We start from the raw sequence: 24121 nt of genomic DNA on the forward strand, positions 1-24121 counted from the left end.
TCAATTGCACCATTAGCACATCTGGTTTAACTAATCACTACCTCACTAATTTTAATCAGATGTGCTGTTGGTGGAATTTAACAAATACTTGGAATGGCTGGGTGCTTGCACAAGAAGTTTGGGAAGTATATATATATATATATATATATATATATATATATACACTAACTGTGATCCCGATCAAATCGGGCTACAAATTCTACGTTTGTGAAATCTATACTTTCTCTGCAAAGAATCATTTGTTATAAGTCCTTGAAATGATTTTGTTATCATGGCAGTGATTTGTGCTTAAAATAGGCCTTTTTGGTCGATGCAATGAAGAGCTTCCTGTTTAAACGGGGCTGCGAGATGTGAACTCAGCTCTTTAGTGCACCTCATTTGATTTCTTCCAGCAGACAAATTTTCAAAACAAACTGTATTTTATGACTCTAATCAGAGACGGAGTAATAATTATGTTGGTATGGTCATTTTGGATCTGAGATCGACTAAAATTTAAACAATGACCGTTGTTAATACCCAGCCGTCATTACTCAGTTTGCCAATAGATGTCTTAAGAACAGCTGCCAAAACCGAACTGCCAAAACATAGATTTCGACGTACCAAGCAAATGGCGATATGTTCTAAATTACTTACGGTTCCGGAGCTGTTGAAGGGTTTAAGTCAGTCAACGATGTTACTCCTGGAAAGCACGCCCTACCAAACCAATGTTCCAAAAACCAACCGATCTTACAGTTATCTGCTCGAACCAACACCGACTTGCTATACTTGGCCATCCAGCAGCGTCACTGAAGCATTCAAACATTCTTAGCCAATCATGCAATACTGTGTCTGCATTTGCCACGTTATGTTCTAACTACAGAGACAGAGGCCCATTGCATGGTTCTAACTTAAATTGAGTCGAGGTATTGACGCAAACACTATATATATATATATATATTTAAAAAAATCTTGAAGAGAGACAAGATGTGATTTTCTCAGACAGACGCTTTCATGTCCTGCAAGATGACACTTTATGCCAAGAGATTTAACCATGCTCGGGCCGGAAATAAAAGACAAAGAGTAGATGACAAAGTAGAACGTCATAAAGAATTCTAAAACATTGGTGTGATACACATGCAGAGCAAGTTAGAGATAGTGGAAGTGCAAAAATTCGAAAGTCTCAAGAAAATTATAGTAAAGATAGCATTAGCACAAACAAACGGAAATTATTACTCAGTGAAATAATGGAACAGCGAAAAGAAATTAAATACAGTGGAACCTCAGTTTACGAGTGTTTTGCAAGACGAGCAAAATTTTTTAATAAATTTTGACTTGATAAACGAGCGATGTCTTGCAATACGAGCAGTATGGATACACTTTGCTTAGTGTAATGTGATCACAACTGAGCTGATGGTTCTTCTCTCTCACGCGCACGCATCTCTCTCTCTCTCTGTCTCCTTATCTCTCTCGCTCGTGCCCGTCTCTCTCTCCTTATTTCGCTCGCTCGCACTCGCCTCTCTCTCTCTCTCTTTCACCTTATCTCTTTTGCTCACGTGCAGCGTCTCTCTCTCTCTCTCTCTCTCCTCTTGAGGGCAATTGTCTCCTATTCTCTGTCTAAGTCTTTGTGCCTCAATCATATAGTCAACATCCGTATGAGTGTATACTGTTTACTACAGCATTGTGACTGTGTGTGTGTGTGCGCTGTGAAGTGCGAGTCCCCATCTTGCGCCCCAAAACACAAAGCTGAGTCTCAGTACTTTAAAAACACCAGCCGCCTTCAGCTTGAAACAGCAACAGTGCTGTTATTTATTGTAGCGGGATCTTTATAATGTTCCTTGTATCACCCATCGACGGCAGGCGCTTATAGCATGTCTGTGATATTTTTGGATGCGCTTATACGGCGAACTGCTACAGTGCTGGGAGACTGCGATTGCTTTGGGACACTCTTCCGCGTGTCGTCCCGTTAGGTGGAATCCCACATGAGTTTAGAAACTCGCTCACAGCAGCCATGATTCTTTTTAAAGGTAAAGTGCAGGTTAATTTGTTTTATGTATTTTTACTTTATATTTTGTATTAATCATTTTTATATGAATTGTTTTGGGTTTGTTTAACGAATTATCTGAGTTTCCATTATTTCTTATGGGGAAATTCGCTTTGATATACGAGGGCTTTGGATTGCGAGCACGTTTCCGGAGCGAATTATGCTCGCAAACCGAGGTTCCACTGTATGTTGCTTGGATTTAAACTTTAAGTCAGAGACTTGTAGAACGTCTAATTTGTGTTGCCATCAGGGAAAAGTAGAGTTTCTTCCCAATGAAGAGGCGTATCTGCGAGAATTAAAAGATTTGTTGTTTGGTGAAAGTGAAATCCACATACGTGAGTAGCAGAGATGCAAAGTTTCTGGCATGTTGTACTGACGGGAGTTGGCGAGCGAAGTGAGCAGGGGTCAAAGCCCTCTAGTGTATATATGTGTGTATGTGTATTAAAAATATATATATATATATATATATATATATATATATATATATATATATATATATATATATATATATATATTGCTATGTCACTTATTCTAGAATTTGGAGAATTTTGGACAAAGTCATTGCAGTCTACACTATTTTTATTTATGCTTTTATTCATCCTAGTTTTACGTTTTACTCTGTAGATACATAGAGAGAACTTTATTTGTCATAAAAGGGAAATTTAGCCTTATACACTAGCGCATGAATTATAGAAATATTATAACACACAACACCCCCTACTCTGAAAAAAACAAGAATTACAGAAGAAAAGAAGACGCTTTCTGACTTGACTAATGATGAGAGCAGTCACAGTGAGTCGTCATAAAAGTGTACTGATGTTAAGTATGAAGGAGCCCCAGTCATGTTTCTTGACACACTTTTGCTGGCTAAAAGTACTTGCTGATGCTGTGTCAAGGAGAGGATGCTCAGCAATGTGCCTTTTGATAACTTAATTCCTGATTTCTTACAGTAGTCTTTTGGTCTTCATACTGTTGTCTATTTTACTATTCTATTCTGATTTATACCTAACCTATAACATTCAAGAATATTAAAATCAGTTTTGACACTTAGAACAGTGGTCTGGCTGATTCTGGCACTTTCTGACACTGAATTTAACAGACCTAAAGTTGATTGATTCTTTTACAGGAGTTTTATCAAAAACAGAAAATTCAGTGTGTGGAAGGTAAATATATCTGGTGTTCAATGTTGACCACACTGCTATATAAAGTAATTATTTGTAATAATTATGTTCATTTTTTTTTTATACAAAGAAATAAAAAAGTACAAATCTTCCTAATGTAGTACACTTAGATAATTTGGCAGAAGTCCTGATCCAAAGGTGGGTGATATGCCAGTCCATCACTTCAGCACACACTCCACACTTACTTGCCCCACTTGCCATTTAGCTATGCAATGTGGGCACAAAACCCACATGGACAAGGGCCAAATATGTGAACTCCACAGAGAGTGGCCTGGCCCTTTAGAAGTGAAGAGTTGTCACATTACAATAGTGTTAGTTAGCCTTAACATTGAATATGACAAGCAAGGAATGATCAATGGACTGGGAAAAGCGTGACAGCTGTAGAATTTATATACAATGTAGACTTTGATTCCTCACAACAGCAATCAGAAAATGGATGTATGAATGGATTGGTACAGATACGTTAAAAAAAATCACAGAAATAAAAAGATTACATGCTGAACTTCTGCTATAGTTAGTTAACTGTATATACATTTTGCTTTGAGAGAGTACCATTTATAAAAGTATTTATTTAAAATATTCACAGTAAAGTACTGGAGATCTAATCCACTTTCTTACTAATTTTTAGTGGTATATAGCATTATGCAGAGAGCCTCTCCTTTCCTAATGTGGGTTTTGTAGTAAGCTAACTTATTTCTGGTATATAGAAACACATTTTTATACTACCTGAAAGTTTAAGTGATGTGCCAGTTTGATCTTCTGTCACTGTGGAGTTGCATATTAAGTGACAGCCTTTGTATATACACACACACACACACCACTCTTATCCAACTCCTCCAGGGGGTAAATATTCATTGCCATCCTCATTTCCTTGAAGACGATTAGAGGTCTTGATCCTCTGATTAATTTCAAACCTTTGTTTGGCTGCTTTTTGCAACTTGCCTTTTCTTTTGAATAATTATTGCAATTAAATGTTACAATTATGCAATAAAACCTTTGTTTTATACTGAACTGGAAAGTTTCCAGAATATGCAAATTAATTTGTTTATATATTGCCAGCAGAAAGGGTAACATTGCCACCATGCAGCAATCTCTGCTTTGAATCACTCTGATGCCCTGCCTCATGAACTTTGCATGTTCTTCCCATGCTCATGTGGGTTCATTGACAACTTTAAATAGTGCATTGTGCCAGATGACTGGTGATGGATTTGGATTTTTATTTGCTTCATTTTTTAAATTATATTTTTGACTTAAGGGTTTCATTGCAATGGATACATTGCAGATCAATATGACATATAGAACTAACTTAGTTAAACTAAAATTTTTAATTTGAAGTAATCAGTCACAGATGATGAACTATTCAACATGTTAAATTAATAAATGCGCTGGTGTTTGTCCAAGTGGAGTTTGCACTTTTATCCTATGCTTGTGTGGGATTCTTCCACATTCCCTTGTTTATTCAGGTTAAGTTAGTTGACAATACTAGACTGGGCAAGTCCAAGTATGGTAGGGTGTATGCCTGCGATAGGCTGGCACCTTGTGTAAGGCTGTTCTCTGCTGTGTGCCCAGTGCTGTTAACCCTGAACTGGATTAAGCATGGTTGTATATTATTATATGTAATTAATAAATGCAAGCCAGATTTTAAAGACTTTTTCATGTTTCTTTTATAAAATGATTTCAATGTTCCAGGTTGTTATAAGAGATGAGTTAGCTATTCAAGATAAGCAGAACAAAATGGCATTCTAGCAGTATAGTGTAAATTATCAAAATAGATTGTTCATTAAATTCTCATGCCCCCTTAAGTGTTATCATAAACAGATGTTTTGAGGATGAGGGATGACTAGGACCCCAAGACAGCCTGATCAATAAGCAAATATTTTATTCCAATGGGGATTGAGAAAGAGACATTCCTAAAACATGTCCTAGTGAAATAGGTTCCTAATGGCATTGCCTGTAAGCAGGGTCTTTGACCCAGACACAAGAGTCAAAAAAGTTCACATAGTATTTGGTTTTGAGCTGAGGTAGACCAGGTTTCACACAAATTGAGGAAGAATGTATTTTATCATTATTTGAAGTTCTCATTGAAGCATCCTGTTTGCAGTGTCACCTCAGGTTACCAACTGTATTTTATAATGCAGAATTTGCAATGTAACACAAATTCTAAAACTAGCTTAATCGAGGACCGACATTAATCCAGAGGACAGACGCTGTCAGTACAGAAGGAAAGTGTTGAACATCGGGTGTCCATATAAGCATTGGTATCGAGAGAAAAGAAATGGTTGAGAGGAAGGAGAGCAGAGGAGACTAGCAAACAGAAACTGGTGGGAGATAGGGAGAAGAGGTGACAATGGAAGGAGTAGAAGAGTGACAAGAGGGAGTAAGTATGGGGAGATGAATTAAACAGTGGGCAGATGAGTGTAGGGGATTGACAGATTACAATTTTGATTGTGTAGTTGCATGAGAGAACATTGTCTAGCAGATTAGCAGACTTGTGAGTTGGTGTGGAGCTGTGTTGTGTTGGAGGAAAAAAAAATCTGTAGCAGGACGACTGTCTGTGTGCATGCTCAGGCGCCCGATGATTAGAAGTGGACTGCTGATGTCTGGAAGGGAAGAGAGCAGCTCATCGCAGAAGTTCTTGAGAAAACATGGTGGGGTGATTAATAACAGCAATGTTAATCTTAAATGAATGAGAGACTGTAATTGCATGGTGTACAGTACCCAGGGGATCTCTTGTTTCCTTGACACCCCTGCCAACAGCTTAGCACGTATGGGTGACATTGAAACTGGAGGAAAGTGCTGTCCATGTTGCTGTGTTCTCTGGGTGAGTCCATGTCTCCATCAGAGCCACCATTTGGAGATCCCTGTAGGTGGCAAAAGTTCAATAAAGTCTGCCTTGGTGATTGCAGACTGACAGTAATACAAGCCAAAGGAGATGAAGGTGTCTGAAGAGGTAGCTTCACAAAGCAGATAAAGATTGTCAGTGTTTCTCCCTCTCCTGCTAAAGGGGAGAGAGAAAAGTCTAAAACCAGGAAAAACAGTACGTTTGTTAAGTAAGAGTGTCCGCAACGTTGGCCGGTGTCCTTGTTTGGTGGACTCTCACAGGTGGACTGGCAGTCTTTATGCAATAGGTCTTTACACAAGGTCAGCTGCACATGAGGGCTGACACTTCCATGACTGTGCCTTCAGTTTCTTTAAGTAAGGACCTGAAGAAGGGGCCTGAGTTGCCTTGAAAGCTTGCATATTGTAATCTTTTTAGTTAGTTTGCTTGGCTTCTCATTAAGTAAGGACCAGATAATTGAGCCCGGCTGCAATTATCGAAGCATTTAACAACAAAAGCATGTGGGAGGGAAGGTGGCAGGCGTCACTTGTTAAACAGATCAAAACTAAACTAGTTAGTAAGCAAGCAAGCAACAAAGACACGTGTTGCCCTTAGTTTACCTAAGTGCAGAAGATAATGGCATATTAAGCTTAAAAATAATAGCACAAATTACTATAACAATACACTAGCAATGAATCACATAAGGAACAAACCAACAATGTCCAAAAACCCAGAAGCTACTCGCCAGGAGAAAAACCCCATATGACTGCAAGGGATCTCCAGGTGTGTTTAGTTGAGAAACGAGTGGCAGTGTACTATGCTACAGTTATTAATTATTATTATTATTTAAAAGGACGTAACCTTGAGGAAAGAGCCAGCAGCAGGAAAATTTACCTACAGTTTCATCTTAAAATCCAACATCTGCTTAAGAGAGAGCATTTTGGACGAATGACATTAAAATCAAACTCTGGCCACAACTACAAATGGATTGTTTGGAGAAAAAAAGCAGCAACATTTGATGAAAAGAACCTTGTGCCAACTGTTAAGGGGATGGCTCTTCATATACGTTGAGGTTGTGTGGCACAGGAAACATTGTGTCAATACAGGGAATAATGGGTTCCATTAAATAGAAGAAAATCATCAAGTAGAATGTCATACAGTCATGCAAAAAACTGAGGCTGACAAAAAGATAGCTTCTGAAACAAGACAACAATATAACACACTTCGAGATCTGCAATGAAGAAACACAAAGTGAAGACTTTGAAATTCCCCTTCCAGTGCCAAGACTTAAACATCATTGAAAAATCTGTGGGTAGATCATAAGGAATACAGTACACGGTGGTCCAGATCCAGATCGTCTGGGTGACTTGGATTTCTGCGGAGACGATTCCAGTTTGGCGCAAAGACGATTCTTCATGTCGTCAGTTCGCACACTTCTCGATGGTCTGGGATTTTTCGGGTGATTTTCTATGTAATAAACTTAAGTTATAGCGTAATGACAATTGCATAATTAGATCTGGACCACCCTGTATATCTGAGATGGCAGCGATCTGCATGGAGGAATAGAAAAAATGGCCAAAACAAGAATTCACAATAAATTGCAATTGTCCGTTAACTTTTTTTCAGTTTATTTACTGTAGAAGTTGTATTTACTATTTTGTTACTTCAAGTGTCAACAAAGTATGTAATTTCCCAGGGATGTCCACATTTTTTGCATTGAACTATATAAAATATAGTCATTGAATTTAATTGAAATGGCTGAAGGATCCTTTATAAATCAGTATGTTTAAAAAGACACTGCTTTGCCACTTGAATGACAGATGTTGCCATTGCAGTGAACAACCAGAATATTGTACTCTTCCCTTGAAATGTAAATTACAGTAGAAAAGTGTACTTTATTATTCACACCATAAACTAAGAACTCTACGCACCAATGCTGAAATGTTAACTTTGTAGTCCATAAGTGCTGTCTGTCATCTTTATCACACCTATTAAGTATAATTTCTACAGTAGATAGTAAGGCCAGGTTTTCTTTTAACAAAAAGTCTTTAACATGGATGTAGTAGAAACAATTTTTTGATGAGAGACTGTATTTAAGGCACAGTTTATCAAAGTATGCAAATACTTTGTCAACACATAAAACTGGTCCAATTTAAACTGACTTTCAAGACTATTTATTAGGATTGAGCCGATGGTTGATGATATTGTCAATCAACAATTTGCTAGACATTGTCGATTATGGTGCCCAAGAGTTATGATTAGCACTGGCAAGTAAGAATTTTCCTGTAAGCTGTACATTTGACAGTAATGACCGTACAAACCTATAATTTTCTACGGCTTGAAACTTTTCAGAAATGGAATTTTTTGGTAACATCTTGTATAAAATAAATTGTAGTAATTAAAACTGAAGTTAAGCCTAGCTGATTTTGCTTAAAATCAACAGGGCTGCTGGCTTATGAGGGTTTCTAATGTGAGTGCCAGTTTGTATTCAGTCAGTTCACTTGTTCAGCTCTGTGCCATGTGTACCACAAATACACAGGTATCATGCCACAGACCGTCAAAGCATGTTCAAGGATATATGAAATCTCTTAACTCTATCAAAAACTAATTTTAACCTTTTTTCAATACTTTTTCCTACAAAATGAGTAGACGAATTTAAAAATAAGCAGAAGCATTTGTAAAGAATCTTAGTTATAAAGCCCTCAAATAAATACATCATAGTATTGATAAATAACACCTCATTATTTGGAGTTTGCATATCTTCTCCATTTCTGCTATTATTTTTCTGGCTCCTCCGGTATGGCAGAGGCATGCATGACGGTTTGATTGGTAACTCTAAACTGGCATAGTGTGTTTTGAGCTGTTTCTGTCTTGTGTCGGATACTGCCAGGAGAGACTCCAGCTCCCTGTGACCCAAACGTTACTTTCACTGGGTTCAGGTGATTGATGGATAATTTTAACCTATTACTGGATGATGCATAAAATATAGCCTGCAAATCATGGACATGACATGACCTTTGTGACACAACCCTCTGCTGTGATAATCTCCTCCTTGACATATGAGAAGTTTATTTAATATGATCTGCAGTGTACTCAACAACCTCTGGGCTATGGATAGAAGAGTTTCTTGTTTTTGGTGCAGTATGTTTTCTTGTGAAAGGGTCATCAGGGATGCCCCTACATCACATAATATATAGTCATAAACCCAGCTGTTACTTAATCATATTTGTATCACATTCCTAGTGTCATGCTGAAGCCATCTTCTTCTCTATACTAAAGCTTGTGTCCACACTCAGACCAAACCAGGGCTGACTGTACTGGTAAGTGTACTGCCATTTAACTTAATTATCTAAACAGTAAGATAACAGGACAGATTCAAACTTTTACTCACTCAATTTAAAGTTATGATTTATCTAGATTTTAATATTTTTAAATGTTCTTAAAGTAAAAGCAAAATAGTTGTGGCAGTCACTCCATGCAACTTGGATGGATAGCCGCTCTTCCTGATGGAAGTCTAGGCACATAGTGTGTTAGATATAAGATGGCTCTTTCAGTCTTACATTGCACTTCTGAGATGATAAGTCCATCATGGTTACTAGATAGCAATCAATGGAAGGAGAGGCAGATACCTGGTGGTGTGCCCTATATTTATGCCAGCCTTGCTCTTCTTTATTGTATATTTTGGACCAATGGGGTTTTGTAGTTTAGGGGCCATCTCCCTTCTAATATGCATGCCTCGTACCCTTGAACCGATCCTGGTTATGCATAACCTATGTTTTTGAACAACCTCCTATCAATCAAAGTTCCACCTATGGCCATGGGCTAGGGCAAAACATGTCCTTTGTCTTGTAGGTCCCTAACTTCTGGTTAATGTGTCCGTTTAGATGACCTCAAGTTCCTCTTTTTACCAGTTCTGTAAGGTTGGCAAGTACAGAAAGCACCTAATCTGTTACATATTCAGTTTTTCTTTTCACTACATATTTTATCACTACACAGATCTACATCTAGTAGTGCAGTATATGTGGAATATAAAATGTAAAATGGCTCACCAAACAATTGTTCAAAGTTCATGCCCATATCACAGAAGTATGCTGCTTGTTGACCAATTGCTGAATTGTGAGTTTCACAATGGAGTAGTGTGTTCCATGAATCCCTTACATGCCAGTTTGAAAGAGCTTGCGCAAAGTCTGCATCTCCATAATTGAAATATACTGTTCCAATAAATACGTCATGTTGAAATTTGTGAATTTCCCCTTGGGATTAATAAAGTATCTATCTATCTATCTATCTATCTATCTATCTATCTATCTATCTATCTATCTATCTATCTATCTATCTATCTATTGTATAGTGCCTTTCATATCTATCTATCCATCCTACTACACAAACATTAGTATCCATCCATCCATCCATGGTCTTCTGTCCCACACACCAACATACTGCAACAGAACTAACAAAAAGAAAGAACATGTGCACAGTGACTTGCCACTAGCTACCCCTGACAGTGTCTGCTGCTGCTAGACCCAGGGTGAGATTCCTTACTGAGGCTACTTTTTCATTTGCCACCCCGTACTTAACAAATGTATAAACAGGCAAAAGTATTGTTTACTTTCTCTTATAATGAAATCCTTTGTAAACTCTAAGGTTTCATATGAAATTTTCTTTAAAAAATAATTGGATTGCTAGACCTGCATTGTCAAGCCATTTTTATTTTTCTTTATTCTTGACAGTCCCCATCTTGAAAGTTTGAGCAAAGATGTTTTGTTTCTTTGTCCCCTCAGTGTTTGCGGGGTGTGTCTCCCATTCTTACATCCAGTGGCATAGCTGAGAGGAAGTAATGGGTGAGAGAACTTGAATCCCTCATATCTTCTTCAGAGGACTTGTTCTCATTCATTGCTACACCCTGATTGTTGCTCGCATTCTCCAGACTTGATTCCAGCTTAAGGCTCTTTTGGATTTGGTTCTCAGTGTTGCTAATCATTTGCACTTGTGTCTAATGCACATGCCTTTGTAGACGGTCCACTCCGAGTGCCTTTGAAGGGGTTAATATGGCTTTGTCAACAAAGGTGTCTATGAAAAGATTTAGTTTGTGGCAAAGAAATCATGGGCTTGCTGAGGGAGACTTATTTGTCTTCCTGTATTTTTTTAATGGGGAGAAGAGCCGACAGACAAAATGGTATCTTCTGACCTCATGAACTCCGTCAACCACCGCAGAAATATAGGTTATTGTTATTTTTTCAAATCTTACAAAGGAACTTTTTTCCATATTTAAAAAAAAAAAAAAAAAAGAAAGAAGTGACAGGAGGGCTGCTGTAAAAGCCCTTATTTTTATGCTAACAGCTTATGGCGCTAACATTAATAATGTGCTTATTTTCCGTAGTCTGACAGCTTTGACTTAAAAGCCCACGTTTACTGCTGATTGCCGTAGCCAATTATTGAAGGCCTTTTTTTTTTTTTTGCTTTGTTTTGTTGTGCTTTTTTATTTTTTATTGACACCGTCTCTGTGCTAATGTTTCACAATAGATTTTTAATTTTTTTTTCTTATCTTGTCCTCAGATTATTAAATACTGAAATGGAAGGGGGTAGGTGTTCCCTCACCCCCCTCACTTACACATATACATACACATTAATAAATTAAATGGCAAGAAGAAAGCTCCCGAGGCTCTGCACATGCCACTGCCCCAGATTTCCTGTATTGTTTCCTCGATTTCTCTAATCTGTAAAACTACAGAAGCAGTAAATTGGATGTCAGCGTCATTTGTGCCTTTGCTGTTTACCACTGTATTTGTTCAGGTAGCAGTGCCTCCAGACTTGACACAGCCGAGCGAGTGAACGCTCTTAATGCACAGGACTGGCACTCCATGCTTTTCTGTACTGAACTCTTGTAAATGAAGCCTTCTCTTGTCCGGGCATTTGTATGGTAATCAAACACAAAAAAAAAATTGCAAACTTCTTCTCAAAAATATTGCACAGCTGTGTGATTCTGTCCAACACTTACCTACCTGTCTTCTTCAGCTCCTTGTTCCCTTTCTTGCCCAAAGTTATGAATATTCAACATTCTGTAAGTTTATATAAACTCTTGAGGAAAGTGGATGAAGGATTAGGCTTCAAAACATGCGTCACATAACCAAGACTGCCATCCCATATGCAGTAATGTGGGGAAGACTTTATATGACCAATATTTGTTTTTTATTAAACAGTTTATTTTGCATTAAAGGTTGGATCAGACATGTACAGAATATGAATGCATAATTCTACCAGCCATTCATAAACACAGGGTTTGTAAGGCAGCTGTCATTGTTAAACATAAAGGCAACTTTAGATTAGTGTAAACTGGGTATATTGGTGCAACACCAAACACATTTTATAGTCCACATTATAAAGTTTTTAGTGGTGTGACAGTATATGAAACAATGCACAAAGTCCCAGTTTAACTAATAGGTTTCACCTATCTATATTTTGGTTCTTCACACCCCAGCACTGAGCCATGGCTTATTGCACAGTTACAGGTTTTGCATTTCGAATGTAGTACACATTATCTGAAAATATTACACCACAACATTTTCAAGCAATGTTAATCCAATTCAGTGGAGGTTACAGCAGCATTAGGGAAAAGGCAAGAAACAACCAATAACAGGGTGTCAGTCCATCCTAGGGTCCCCTCATGCATACACCCACACTCATACTTGACAAATCTGGAATCAGTAGCTATCATAACCAGTGTGTCTCTGGTGATCTGTGAGAAAAACGGAGTTCTCCGAGGAATACCCATGCAGACAAAGGAGGGAAATGTATACTTCATGCAAACAAGGACCAGACATAGGATTTAAATCCAATATGCTAGATAACATGACATGGCAACACACACTTGAAATCCTCCTATTTGCCTTTAATTACTGCCAGCTAAGCAAAAATTAGTTAGTTTAGCATTCACTTAATATTTGGTACCAGTGCTTGTCTCTGAGATGTTAGTGTCAGTTGTACCCTTTATGTTTCCACCTTTCGTGAAGAACTTAGGGTATAATAGATTAAATATGTTTGGTATTGGGACCTTTAGAGATTTATTTATTGATAATATATTTTCATTATGTGAACTCCTAAGTCATAAATATGTCTTTTAATTAGAACATCAATGAAGGCAAGATAGAGATTTGGCTGAAAAAACCATTTAGTCTGATTGTCTACTGTGGAAATTATACTTTCTAGGTATGATGTATAAGGGTAGAATAATCTGAGGCAGTGTTTGAAACAGGACTCTTCAGTTACATGTTCTTGTGATGAAGGCATGTCAGCGCACAATTAAATATGTTCTTCCTCCTGGTCCTGGTAAAATATGGTTGACCTCAATTCAGAACGGTATATTGCACACATGCTTCACAGTTTTGGACAAAACCTAAATGTACGCAGTGTCGTCAGGCTCCTTCTTGGCTGGGTTAAATGTTTTGGCAATGTCTCCCACTGAGACCTTTGTGGAATAACATATTTGCTTATTGATTAGACAGTACCGGGCCTTGTTTGTGGTAATACTTGCTGGAACAAGACTCGTTAATGAACAAGCTGTTGTCATGATTTAAGCCAATGGCGTATCACGTGAGTGTTTGTCATGAAGTGGGACAGATTTGCCAACCACACTTGCTGATTTCTTCACTGCACCAAGTCAGTTTACATGCCTGAAAATCACGAGGCATGTCTACTTTTCAGGGTGAGTTATGATTTTCTAGCACAGTTGGAGTAGCGTGCTACCTGACTGGGGTCTGCACAGTACTGGTGCTGTATGAAGTGTTAGCAGCTGCAGCAAGTTCAGCAACCTCTTTTATTTTTCTCTCTCTCTTTTCTCATTTTCTCATGGTACATAAAAACATGAGGCATTTGACAGATGAGACTGTCTTCTGTTTGTGAGTTCCAAAGCTCCCATGCTGTCTGACCGAGTATTATGTGTAGAGTTAATAGTTATAGTGAGTTAAGCCCTTTCTTCTTTTTTCCATTCTTACATTTTATGTAAAACACCAGACATCTCACAGACAAGCCTTCTATCTGTTTGTGAGGTCTGAAGCCCCTGTGCCGTCTGTACGGAGTCAGTGTTGTGCGAAGGGTTAACAGGTATGGTGAATTCAGCCGCAGTCGCTACCATCTTTTTCTTTTTTCCATTCTGTTTTAGTGCATGCAACATGTGACATCAGAAAGATGAGCCTCTCCTGTATGTGAGGTGTAAAGGTGTTTCTTATTCCTCATCCTTTCTTTTTATGCCTTGAAGTTCACATGAGTATTTATTGCTTGTTAGGTCTCCAGCTCATGAAGCCCATGCCTCTGACTAAAAGACAAAATCGACCCTGTTTGATTTTAACGTAGCCAGTCGCAGGCTTGTTGGCCTCGGTGATTGGATGTGCCATATTTGGGGAGCGGCTTTAATTGGCTAAGATTACATAAATGAAGGCTAAGACTGAAAATCACTGGAAAAGACGTCTGGTGTGACATTGGCTTTACATAACACTGCTGGCATACCATCTTATTTTTCTTAGTTGTAACACAATTGGAAGAGTGTATCATATTTTACTTAATCATTTTGAAACAGTGCACTTTTTTTTTATTTTATTAAACCTGTCAAGTGAAACTGCCTGTAAAGTTGCATTGATGCAGACCTGTTTCAGTTCTTGGCTATCATAAACTTAATGGGTTTGATTAATTAAAAGTACCACCATGTTGGTTGGACATGCAAGTAAGAGTTTCATTGCAGTCTGTACATGTGACAATACCACTGTTAATACTACTAAAGGGGATTAGCATCTGCACAATACTGAACTGGATGAGAGGGTCTGAAAATGGAAGTGTAGATGAATGAAATAATCTGTTTGGACATCTTCTTAAACAATTACTTAACGGCATTGTGATGTCCTTTCTTTTGTATATGATTAATATCACTTTAATATCACCTTATATACACATCACTTAGTGGAGTTCAAGTATTGAGAGTAAATGTAAGAATATTACCAAAAATAGTGTAATTGACAAAGAAAAGGGGTAAATAGAAAAAGAGGCAAAAAATGTTTTGATAACAATAAACGCACAAAGGTGAACAATAAAAAGAATAAATTAAATCTTCCACAATAATAGCCAAGAGCAATATACACAGTAAACCATCGACAATATTTACATTTAGAAAAAAGAATCTGAAAAATAAAAAATACAGTATAACAAAAAAAATACATTATAATACAAATGTCATACATGGTGTTATTTTTCCCATCTCTTTGTTCTTTACACTTGATATTCTGTGTTGCATTTTCTCAGGTTATTTTTGGTGTTAGTATTTCATTAATACATTGTGCAAAATATTCAGTATGTATCATTTTTGGTTTCTTTGTTCTCATTTCTATTTTCTGTTCACACATCTGTTTTGTTATTTCCACCTCTTCATGATCATTTTTTTATTGATATTCTTGAGATTGTGATCATTTCTGTTTCATTCTGTGTTTTCATGGACTTTTTGTACTTATTTTTTTTGCTTCTCTTCAGTTGATTGGGTATTGTTTCTATAGTTATATAATCAGTATAATTTATTGCTCATACAGTTCAGTTTACCCATTTTATTTTCAAGTTTGAGTATTATTTGATATCAATATTTCTTTTTCTATTTCCACCAGTTTCAATTACTTCGTTTTTAGTAATATTCATACTTGCTTTTTCGATACTTTCTTCTGTTTGTACTATGGTGCCTGTGTAACCAACAAATGATTTTAATAATTCTCTTTTTAATTGGATAAAGGAAAGTGTCTAGTGATACACCTGCAGTTTCAAAAGATATTTTATCTGTTTGTTGTTCATCATTCATTTTTGTTCACTCGTGTAGTCCAGTGCAGGCATGGCGTCAACGTAATCCCAGAATCGGTCTTTGAGGATCAGTAGGTCTGACAAACCAAGGCACACCACGCTACGCCAACCTAATTTAGGTCAATACAGGTTTTGAATATAAGCAGTAACTTCAAGAAAATATAAAATGCTTCATAGATCATTAAGACGCACTTTCTGACTGGTCAACTAAGCAACAGTTGTGTGTATTACTTGGAAGTTTTCTTTTTTTTTTTCTGTGATTCATAGAATCAAAAACCAGGTGATATTTAACAAGTATGTAAAGTGTTAGATCGGATTAACAAAACTGTAACAGTGCAGCTTTGATTATATAGAAGTACAGTACAGGCCTTCCTCATTTAAATGAAATGGGTGCTTGTCTCCTGATCTAACTAATCTAGCATTGCAGTGTCAAGTATGGCCCTTCAGCCTGACATAACCCAACTAGCCCTTCTCCCCTCATCCATGTTATCTCCTTCTGGCTCATGGTGAATCTGGGAATGCTGTAGCTCTGTAAATTACCCAGATGGAGAGGAAGGTATTACAAATAAGAGCTTGATCTTGCAAATACCTGATTTTTTTCACGTCTGTTTAGTTTTCAAAAGTTGTGATGCAGTTCTAGTATTTTAATTTAGACACAGCGTGTTTCTACACAATCTTTGTTGGTGAAATCCATTCATTTTCAAACTCATTTAATCCAGTTCAGCATTTGGATGCCCTAAAACTAACCCAGCAGTAGTGGGAAAAGCACATGAATTAACCCTAGATAGAGCACCTCCTATGGAGGCTACCCTCATTCAAACTTCCACACTCTGCATACTTGGGGGCCCTTTTATCAAAAGGAAGTGCAAAACGCCAAGAGAGAAACCCAACAGACATGGTGAGAAGATGCAGACTCTGTGGGACTGAAGTCAGGACAATAGATCTGGGAGGCTGTAATGCTGATCATTGGGCTAGCTGGTAAAAATCTGTCTTTCAGCCTCATATCTTTATAATCTACTATATAATAAAACACTAAGGTCTGTGTGTCCAGTCCCTAAGAGCAATCCGATTGGTCAGTTTGGCTTTGGTTTGGTGTGAGTATGATGGCACACGAGAAGGAATAAATATGTATACTAACAGAGTCAACTTTAAAGTTGGAAAGAATAAAACTGGACAGGAGGTGAGGAAGGTGCCTCAAAAATAATGACAGAGTCTGAGAAGTAGGCTTTACTTCAGACACCTGTGAATACAGCGGAATGGCATTGAAAGTGTGTATAGGACAAGAGATAGCAAATGCTTTTAAATTATTCTATTACCTGTATTTAACAGGTAGCCTGGCTTGTGAAAGCATAAAATGTCAAGAGGGAGATGAAAGTTATTAATGATTGTTTTAAGGTTCAGATTATGACCTACAAACCGTTACACTTTAAAACTCGCAGGTACACTTCACGATATATCTCTTTCTCAGTGTTTCTCATACCTCATTAATTTCAAGGGTGGCACTGTCTCTTCATAGGTCCAAAGATCTGGGTTTGAATCCCAGGCCCCACCTCACCCCTTGTTTCCTGAAGAGGCATTAGCTCTCTTGGAAATGTGTTCTTTTGAAATTTTGGCATATTAAATAACTAAACAATATCGTAATATACCAGAAAAGGCGATATCCCTCCCATCGTAATTACTGCGGTACAAGAATCACATGAGAAAAAATATCTTTTAGCTTACATTAACTGACGGTTAACGCGGTTACAGACGGGAGGCAAATGTACAGAATTTTTATCCAGCTGGGAATCTGGATCAACACAGCCTGCCATTTCTCGTCCCCACGCTGGGAGGTTTTTCGAACTTTGTCGACACAGCCTCGAAGGGTCTGGCTGCTGTCCAAGCCTTTATACTGTTCTTCTTCAACTTGCTGGTCTTCTCTGTCTCCAAACAAGGGCTGAATTCCTCCTCCACAAAATACAGAAAGATCTTAGTGCTTACATGCCGGTTCTCATTCTCCCAATAAGGAAAGAAGATTTTGTGCTGACAGAGGACAGAAATACCCTATTCTGTGTTTAAGCTGACTATACAATCCTCCAGTTGTCTTTGGCTATCTAATCCAATGCTTGGCTAGCAATTCTAACTGATGAGCCCCTGTGTGCCAAATTTAACATGCACATGTGAATAAAACTCATAACAGTATTGTCCAGATATAGTGACATAAAGAAAAATGTCGTATAACACCCCTGCATTGGATATCCTTATTATGGACTGGTTTGTTCCTGCTCAATTATTCTAAGCTCCAGCACCCTGAAACCTTTAGACTAAATTAAGCAACTTGGAAATGTTTATAGTTCAAGTATTTTCCCATATAAATGAGGAAACAATTAAATACCCAATAAACACAAAAATAGCTTGTTTCTTTTTTTGTTATGGTCCTTCCACTTTATAATTTACATGTTACGTATTTTTATGGTAAAAGATTTGTCAATGCATTTAATAAGCACAGTACAAGTCAGCAAAACTTATTTGACAGTGTTACTGATAAGTACTGTTATGTTTATATGATTTATTGCATGCAAGTGTTCAAATGCTTACGTCTATTTAGAGAAAAATTAAAAACATTTTGAGCTCTATAACCAGCAAATTCCTGTGGAATTCACTTAAAACTGTGGGGATTAAAATGAGTAAGAAATTGGTACTTGTCATTTGTACATTTGCCTGTTTTTGTCTTAAAGCAGGCCTTTTAGGTGTGGTGCGAGTTAGGTATTGCACACTGCTGTGTTTTTCGTAGATTAACCAAAGTGTCTTCCTTCAAAATTGTACATGTAAGGCATTTTGGGACAGTGTTTTTTAGGCAAGGTAGTGTGAAGCATGTTCTGCCCGCTCATTACAGCCACTAGCCATCTGTGTCACATAATGCTCTCCAAGCCAAACACCAAACACACACAGTCGACACTTGAGTCTTCAGAAGGGATGATAGACAAGTGTCTGATGTCCCCGCGTATGAAATCATTGATAGCAGCATAAACATTGAGCTCGCCTCTGGTGAGGTGTTACTTGTCAAATACCCAACTAAAGTTGTACAGTTAAAAAGTGTTCATGAACCGCTGACAGTGCTCCTGCTTTGAGGATGGTGCCGCCATGTGTTCTCTGAGTGTTCCTGATCAAAGGAGGTTATCGCTGAAGGTATTGCGTTTCACAGAAAACTGACTTTTTCACATTTCTTCATTTCAGGCTGCAGCTTTTCCAAGTTTGTTGAAAGAATTGATGCTAATGTGACATTTTTCTAAGCTGTTTATATAATAGTAACAATGTAGTTTAAACTGAGTCAGTACTGGTACTTTATTTTTCTGAACAAACTGCCATTGTCAGGAGCCATTCCTCTGGTGTTTGGGCCCATAATTTCTCTGGGTAAAGTGGTGCTTTGGATAGTGCTGCTGAGTCTTTGGTTCATTGACTGGTCACTTTGTGGTTGGAATTTTCGTGTTCTCTCCATTTCTGGAATGGTGTTCTTCACAAATCTCCAACTCTTAAAAGTATAGGGTATGTTAATTGGTTCCATGTGAATAAGTATGGATGTATTTCCTGCAGTGGACTAGTGCACTTGCTTGCAGGGCTTCCAGGCTGAATTTACTTCACTCATGCCAGTGAGAAATGATCGGTTCTAGAACAACTACAAACTGAGGGTTCCCTGTTAAAGAATCTGACATCATCTACAGCCAGTGAGTTGAATGGCCTGAGCGAACTGCTCCCAAGGTGATTTCCTTCATACTCCGTCTTCTGTACTGATTAATCCTCACACTTAACTGTACATGCATGTACTCTTACAGCTTTGAAACACTTTGGTCTGCATCCTTAGTTAATTTCTATTGTGTCCATCTCTGCATTTCACTTGTTGCTAGATAAAAGCAAGGTAGAATGGGGATCATGGTAGCAAAGCTGTGTGGCAAATATGACACCTCACTGTTAATGTGAATTAATGAGTTTTGTTGTCACATCCGAAATAACACGAGACTAAGGTAGGACACTGTAGGACATCACTGTGTTTAAGAAAGTCTAGAGGAGAGCTGCTAGACCAGGATGAGGACTGGGAAGTGTGAGCTGTGAGGAAAGACGGAAGGTGTTAAAGCAAATGTAGATTTGGATGTGATTGAAGGGCATGCATTGAGTAGACGGCAGCTGTTAGCTTGAAATGTGTTCAGCAAGGATGTAGGCGTACAGATAGAAGCTGATTAAAGCTGAATTTACCACAAATGTTTTTCTTTTTCATATTTCATGGATTCTAAAAATTGCAGTGCAGTTACTTTACAATGAATAACATGTCAGTAAGTTATACAATAATAGATGTTAAATCAAATTGGATCACATAACTGCTTCACTACCCACCCTGAGAGCAGAAAAGGAAGAGAAAAAAAAACACTTAAGTTTGCTATCCATCAGAGAACTTGAAGTGTCCAAAAGTAACAACAATGCAGCATGCTCAGTTATTTGGTGGCAACACTCGTACAGTAAGTGCCCGCCAGACTCTTCTGGTCTGTTCCTTGTAAAGAGACTATGATTTTTTTATTTTTAAATTGCTTCTAATTTTAAGCAAAATAAAGCATCCCTTTCTCATTGTGCCCTGTTATTTGGGGTACTATCATTCCAGTTGAGAAAAATAAAAGCGCATCACCAGTTAGAGCATCAATTATCACAATAGATTATTCACTAACCTGTAATGTCCCATTGGGATTCCGGTAGAGGATTGCAAATTATTGTGATGCAAAGCTGGCTTTTAGGTAAGCAAATGTTTTATTCTAATAATATCTAGATTAGTTTAGATTAACTTTATTAATCCCAAGGGGGAAGTTTACAGTAGATGCATACAGCAGTAGAAACATAAAAAACGATAGTCATGGAACAAATAATACAATCGATCAATAAATAAATATAGTGCAGAAATTACAAATGAACTTAAATTGCAAAATTAACTTGGAGTATCAGCACTGAATTTGAAGCATCAGGAGGAAGCATTGAATTGCCTGATAGCAGTGGGAAGAAAAGACGCTGTGGTGGAATGAGCCTGTGGTGAAGAGTCTTCCAAGAGAGCTCCTCATGGAGGGGATTTTTTCATGATGACATCCAATTTTGCCACCATCCTCTTTTCGTCTACAGTTCACCCTGTGATAGAGCAGGCTTTCCGGATAAGTTTGATCAGGTATTGTGCTTATTTTAAGCAAAGGTTGCTTCCCCAGGAGTGCAGTGTAGAACGCCACACTGACTACTACTGGCTGACGCATCAAAAGAAGGAAGACCTTATGATGTCCAGTCTGCTGTGGCCCTTCTTGTCCAGCCCCACTGTGTTGTCAGACCAGTTTTCTGTTTATGTAAACCCCCAGGTACTTGTAGCTCTGTATCACTTCCATGTCTTCTGCCTGGATGATTTCAGTGGCTCTTTGCCACACCGAAAGTCCACTAACAGCTCTTTTGTCTTGCTGATGTTGAATTGCAGATGGGGATCTGAGTAGAGGACGTTCCCAAAATGTGTGACCAGCAAAGCAAGGTGCCTGACAACATCAGTTCTAATCAGGATCTAGACCCTGGTTGCTTTTGGGATAGTCTGAGTCGAGAAGGATGTGTGCAGTGTAACATTTAGTTGATTTAGACTGCATTTTATACAAGTGGTGTTTTATTGAAAACTAATTTGCATTCATTATCTGGACATCTCTCTGAAGCAACTCATTCCCAAGACTGTCCAGTGGTGCACTCTTCTGAAAGCACCGGTATAGCTTCAAGATGCTATCTAATTTGTACATCTTTATCACAGCTATAAAATATTATTTTTACACAGTAGATACTGAGTTAAAGATTCCCTTCAAATTTTGCCTTTTACTATTACTTATTATAAAGCAACCTATAAGTAAGTGGAATAAGATCCTGCACAGAGAGGTAGATGTAGACCACCTGATCCTGATTTTGAAGTCTCATTATCTTATACTTAGTAGATGAACAAGAATCAATGAACTATGTTATGCTGAATTGCCAATTCTCATTAAACGTTCTCTTATATTCTCCTCAATGTCAAATACATTGTTTAGAGACATAAGTTATCTTTTTTCTGCTTCTCCTTGAGGTTGGAGTTAGGAGTGAGGAATAGAAAACAATTGTAGCCTCACTAGTAATATTAGTGCTGTAGAGTAGTCCTGGAAATGAGTGGCACACCATGATGTTTTGGTCATTTGGACTTGGATAACCAGATTCAGCGAATTTTGAACTGGGGTCTGTGGATGCCAATTAGATTGTGCTGAACTATAAAATGAATCAAAACTCTTAAATGCATAATCACTCAAGTTTCAGCACAGCTATTCCTAGGGTTGCTGGGCCTAGAGTCTCCCAGCTAGCTAATTCACTGTCTTTGCCATGGGTTGATCATGATCAGGAATGTGGCGATGTTTTTTTTCTGGGCAGAAAGATGAAGAAATCTTTCAAACAGGGAAGACTGACACTGGTATAGCACGTGTCAAGGGGAGTCTAGAGGGAGGTGTGCTCCAGCATTGTGTATAGCATGCCAGTGAATGGTGGTCATATTATTTCATGTATCACAGTTAAGTCTGTTGAAATTAGGGCTAGTACTCTGGCTACCTTCCTCAGATCAATAGATGGTATAGCAGGGAGAGAGGTTGGTCATTCTGTTATGCCAATGCAGCAGCCATTTTTAGGCATGTACTAATTAAGCTGGTATTGTGGGTTGGGTCTGCAAAATGGTTATAAGGCCTCTGCTTACTTCACAAGTAAGTTCCAAAAAGGGATAGCTGGTCATCTACTCTTTACATCCCCACTACTGCCACTGCACATAGGACTCTAGTGGACAGCAGCACACTGACAAGTTAAAATTGTAGAAATTGAAGAGTGATGGAGAAATCAGGGAGCAGCCTTCCCTTATATGAGGTGCGATCCAAACGTTCCCGGAATGCATTTATTTAAAAGCATACACACCAAATAGCAATTACTGGTGAACAGTTCATTCAAAATAGTCACCCGCTGAGTTGATACGCCAATCCCAGCGAGATTTCAACCTTTCGAAGCACCTCTGGAAGTCATTCTTTGTCAGTGTGTTCAAGACGTCAGATGTTACCCCTTGGATCTCCTCCACCGCCTCAAATCTGCGTCCCTTAGGCCTCATCTTCATCTTAGGAAATAAAAAAACAATCAGACGGCGCTAAATCAGGGGAGTACGGAGGGTGGGGAATGGCAGTAAACTTTGTAGAAGCCAAAAATTCGTGCTCAATCAGAGATGTGTGAGCTGGTGCATTGTCGTGATGCAAAAGAAATGACTTGTCAGCCCACATCTGAGGACGTGTTTGGCAAATTTGATTTCGCAAACGCCTTAGAACATCCCTGTAGAATGCTCCATTCACCGTCTGTCCTTGTGGCACAAATTCCTTGTGGATGACACCCTTCACATCATAGAAGCAAATGAGCATTGACTTGGTGTTGCTGTGAACTTGTTGAGCTTTTTTGGGCCTTCAAATCACTCATTTTCACGAACAACCCTTCACAGATACAACCGAATTTTAAACGAGAACTGCGACTTGAAAAACAACAGCGCTGACGTTATAACACATTATAACAGCTCTCAAGGACATCTTGAACTGCTATCTAGCGGCGATTGATATAACCAAACCCTTCTGGGTGCAGAATAAATGCATTCCGGGAACTTTTGGATCACACCTCGTATAGTAAGTGTACATGTTAGGTGGACATGAAGATAACTTGTTCATATTCACTAATACGGTTTGGTGAAAGTGTAATACTAAGTGTCAGGCTGAAGAGGTAAGACTGGGTGAAAGCTGCAGTACACCAGACAGAGACGAACATCAGGCTGACGAGGCAGAAATTCCCTATTATTCTGTAACAAAAAAGACGACATAGAACAGTGTAAGTTATTGTTCAGTACTTTGTAAAATGCCTTGTAATAGTGTTTGATATTTTTGTCAGCTGATTCTGACCTTGTGTCCATTTTAACACTACTAAGCACAGTAGGAAATAATCAATACAAATCCTGAGTTCTGACATTAGTTATTGTCCTTCTCTCTACAGAAAAAACAAAGAACAAAGGAGCTGTCGGCTTTGTTTCATTCGTATACACCTTATGATCGCAAGGTAAGTTGCATCTTTGTTTAAAACTGTGTTCTACTTTATCACACCTTCATTTACATGTGGCTGGTGTACAACAGCATGGTTCACATGGATCCCACATATTTGTTTTAAGGAATTGTTTTTCTGTCTGTTGACTAGAGATGACCAAAAGCA

The 24121-nt window shown here is 38.2% G+C and overlaps 1 protein-coding gene across 1 annotated transcript in view; it reads left to right on the forward strand.

The window, feature by feature from the left end:
- The window catches only part of cdkal1 (CDK5 regulatory subunit associated protein 1-like 1), an 821501-nt gene that overhangs the window by 597122 nt on the left and 200258 nt on the right, over positions 1-24121 (forward strand). Inside the window, exon 12 of the mRNA XM_039736195.1 lies at positions 23909-23971. Coding sequence (XP_039592129.1) covers positions 23909-23971 — 63 coding nt within the window. The remainder of the gene's footprint in view (positions 1-23908; positions 23972-24121) is intronic.

Source organism: Polypterus senegalus, chromosome 15, assembly GCF_016835505.1.
Source record: "Polypterus senegalus isolate Bchr_013 chromosome 15, ASM1683550v1, whole genome shotgun sequence".
NCBI lineage: Eukaryota > Metazoa > Chordata > Cladistia > Polypteriformes > Polypteridae > Polypterus > Polypterus senegalus.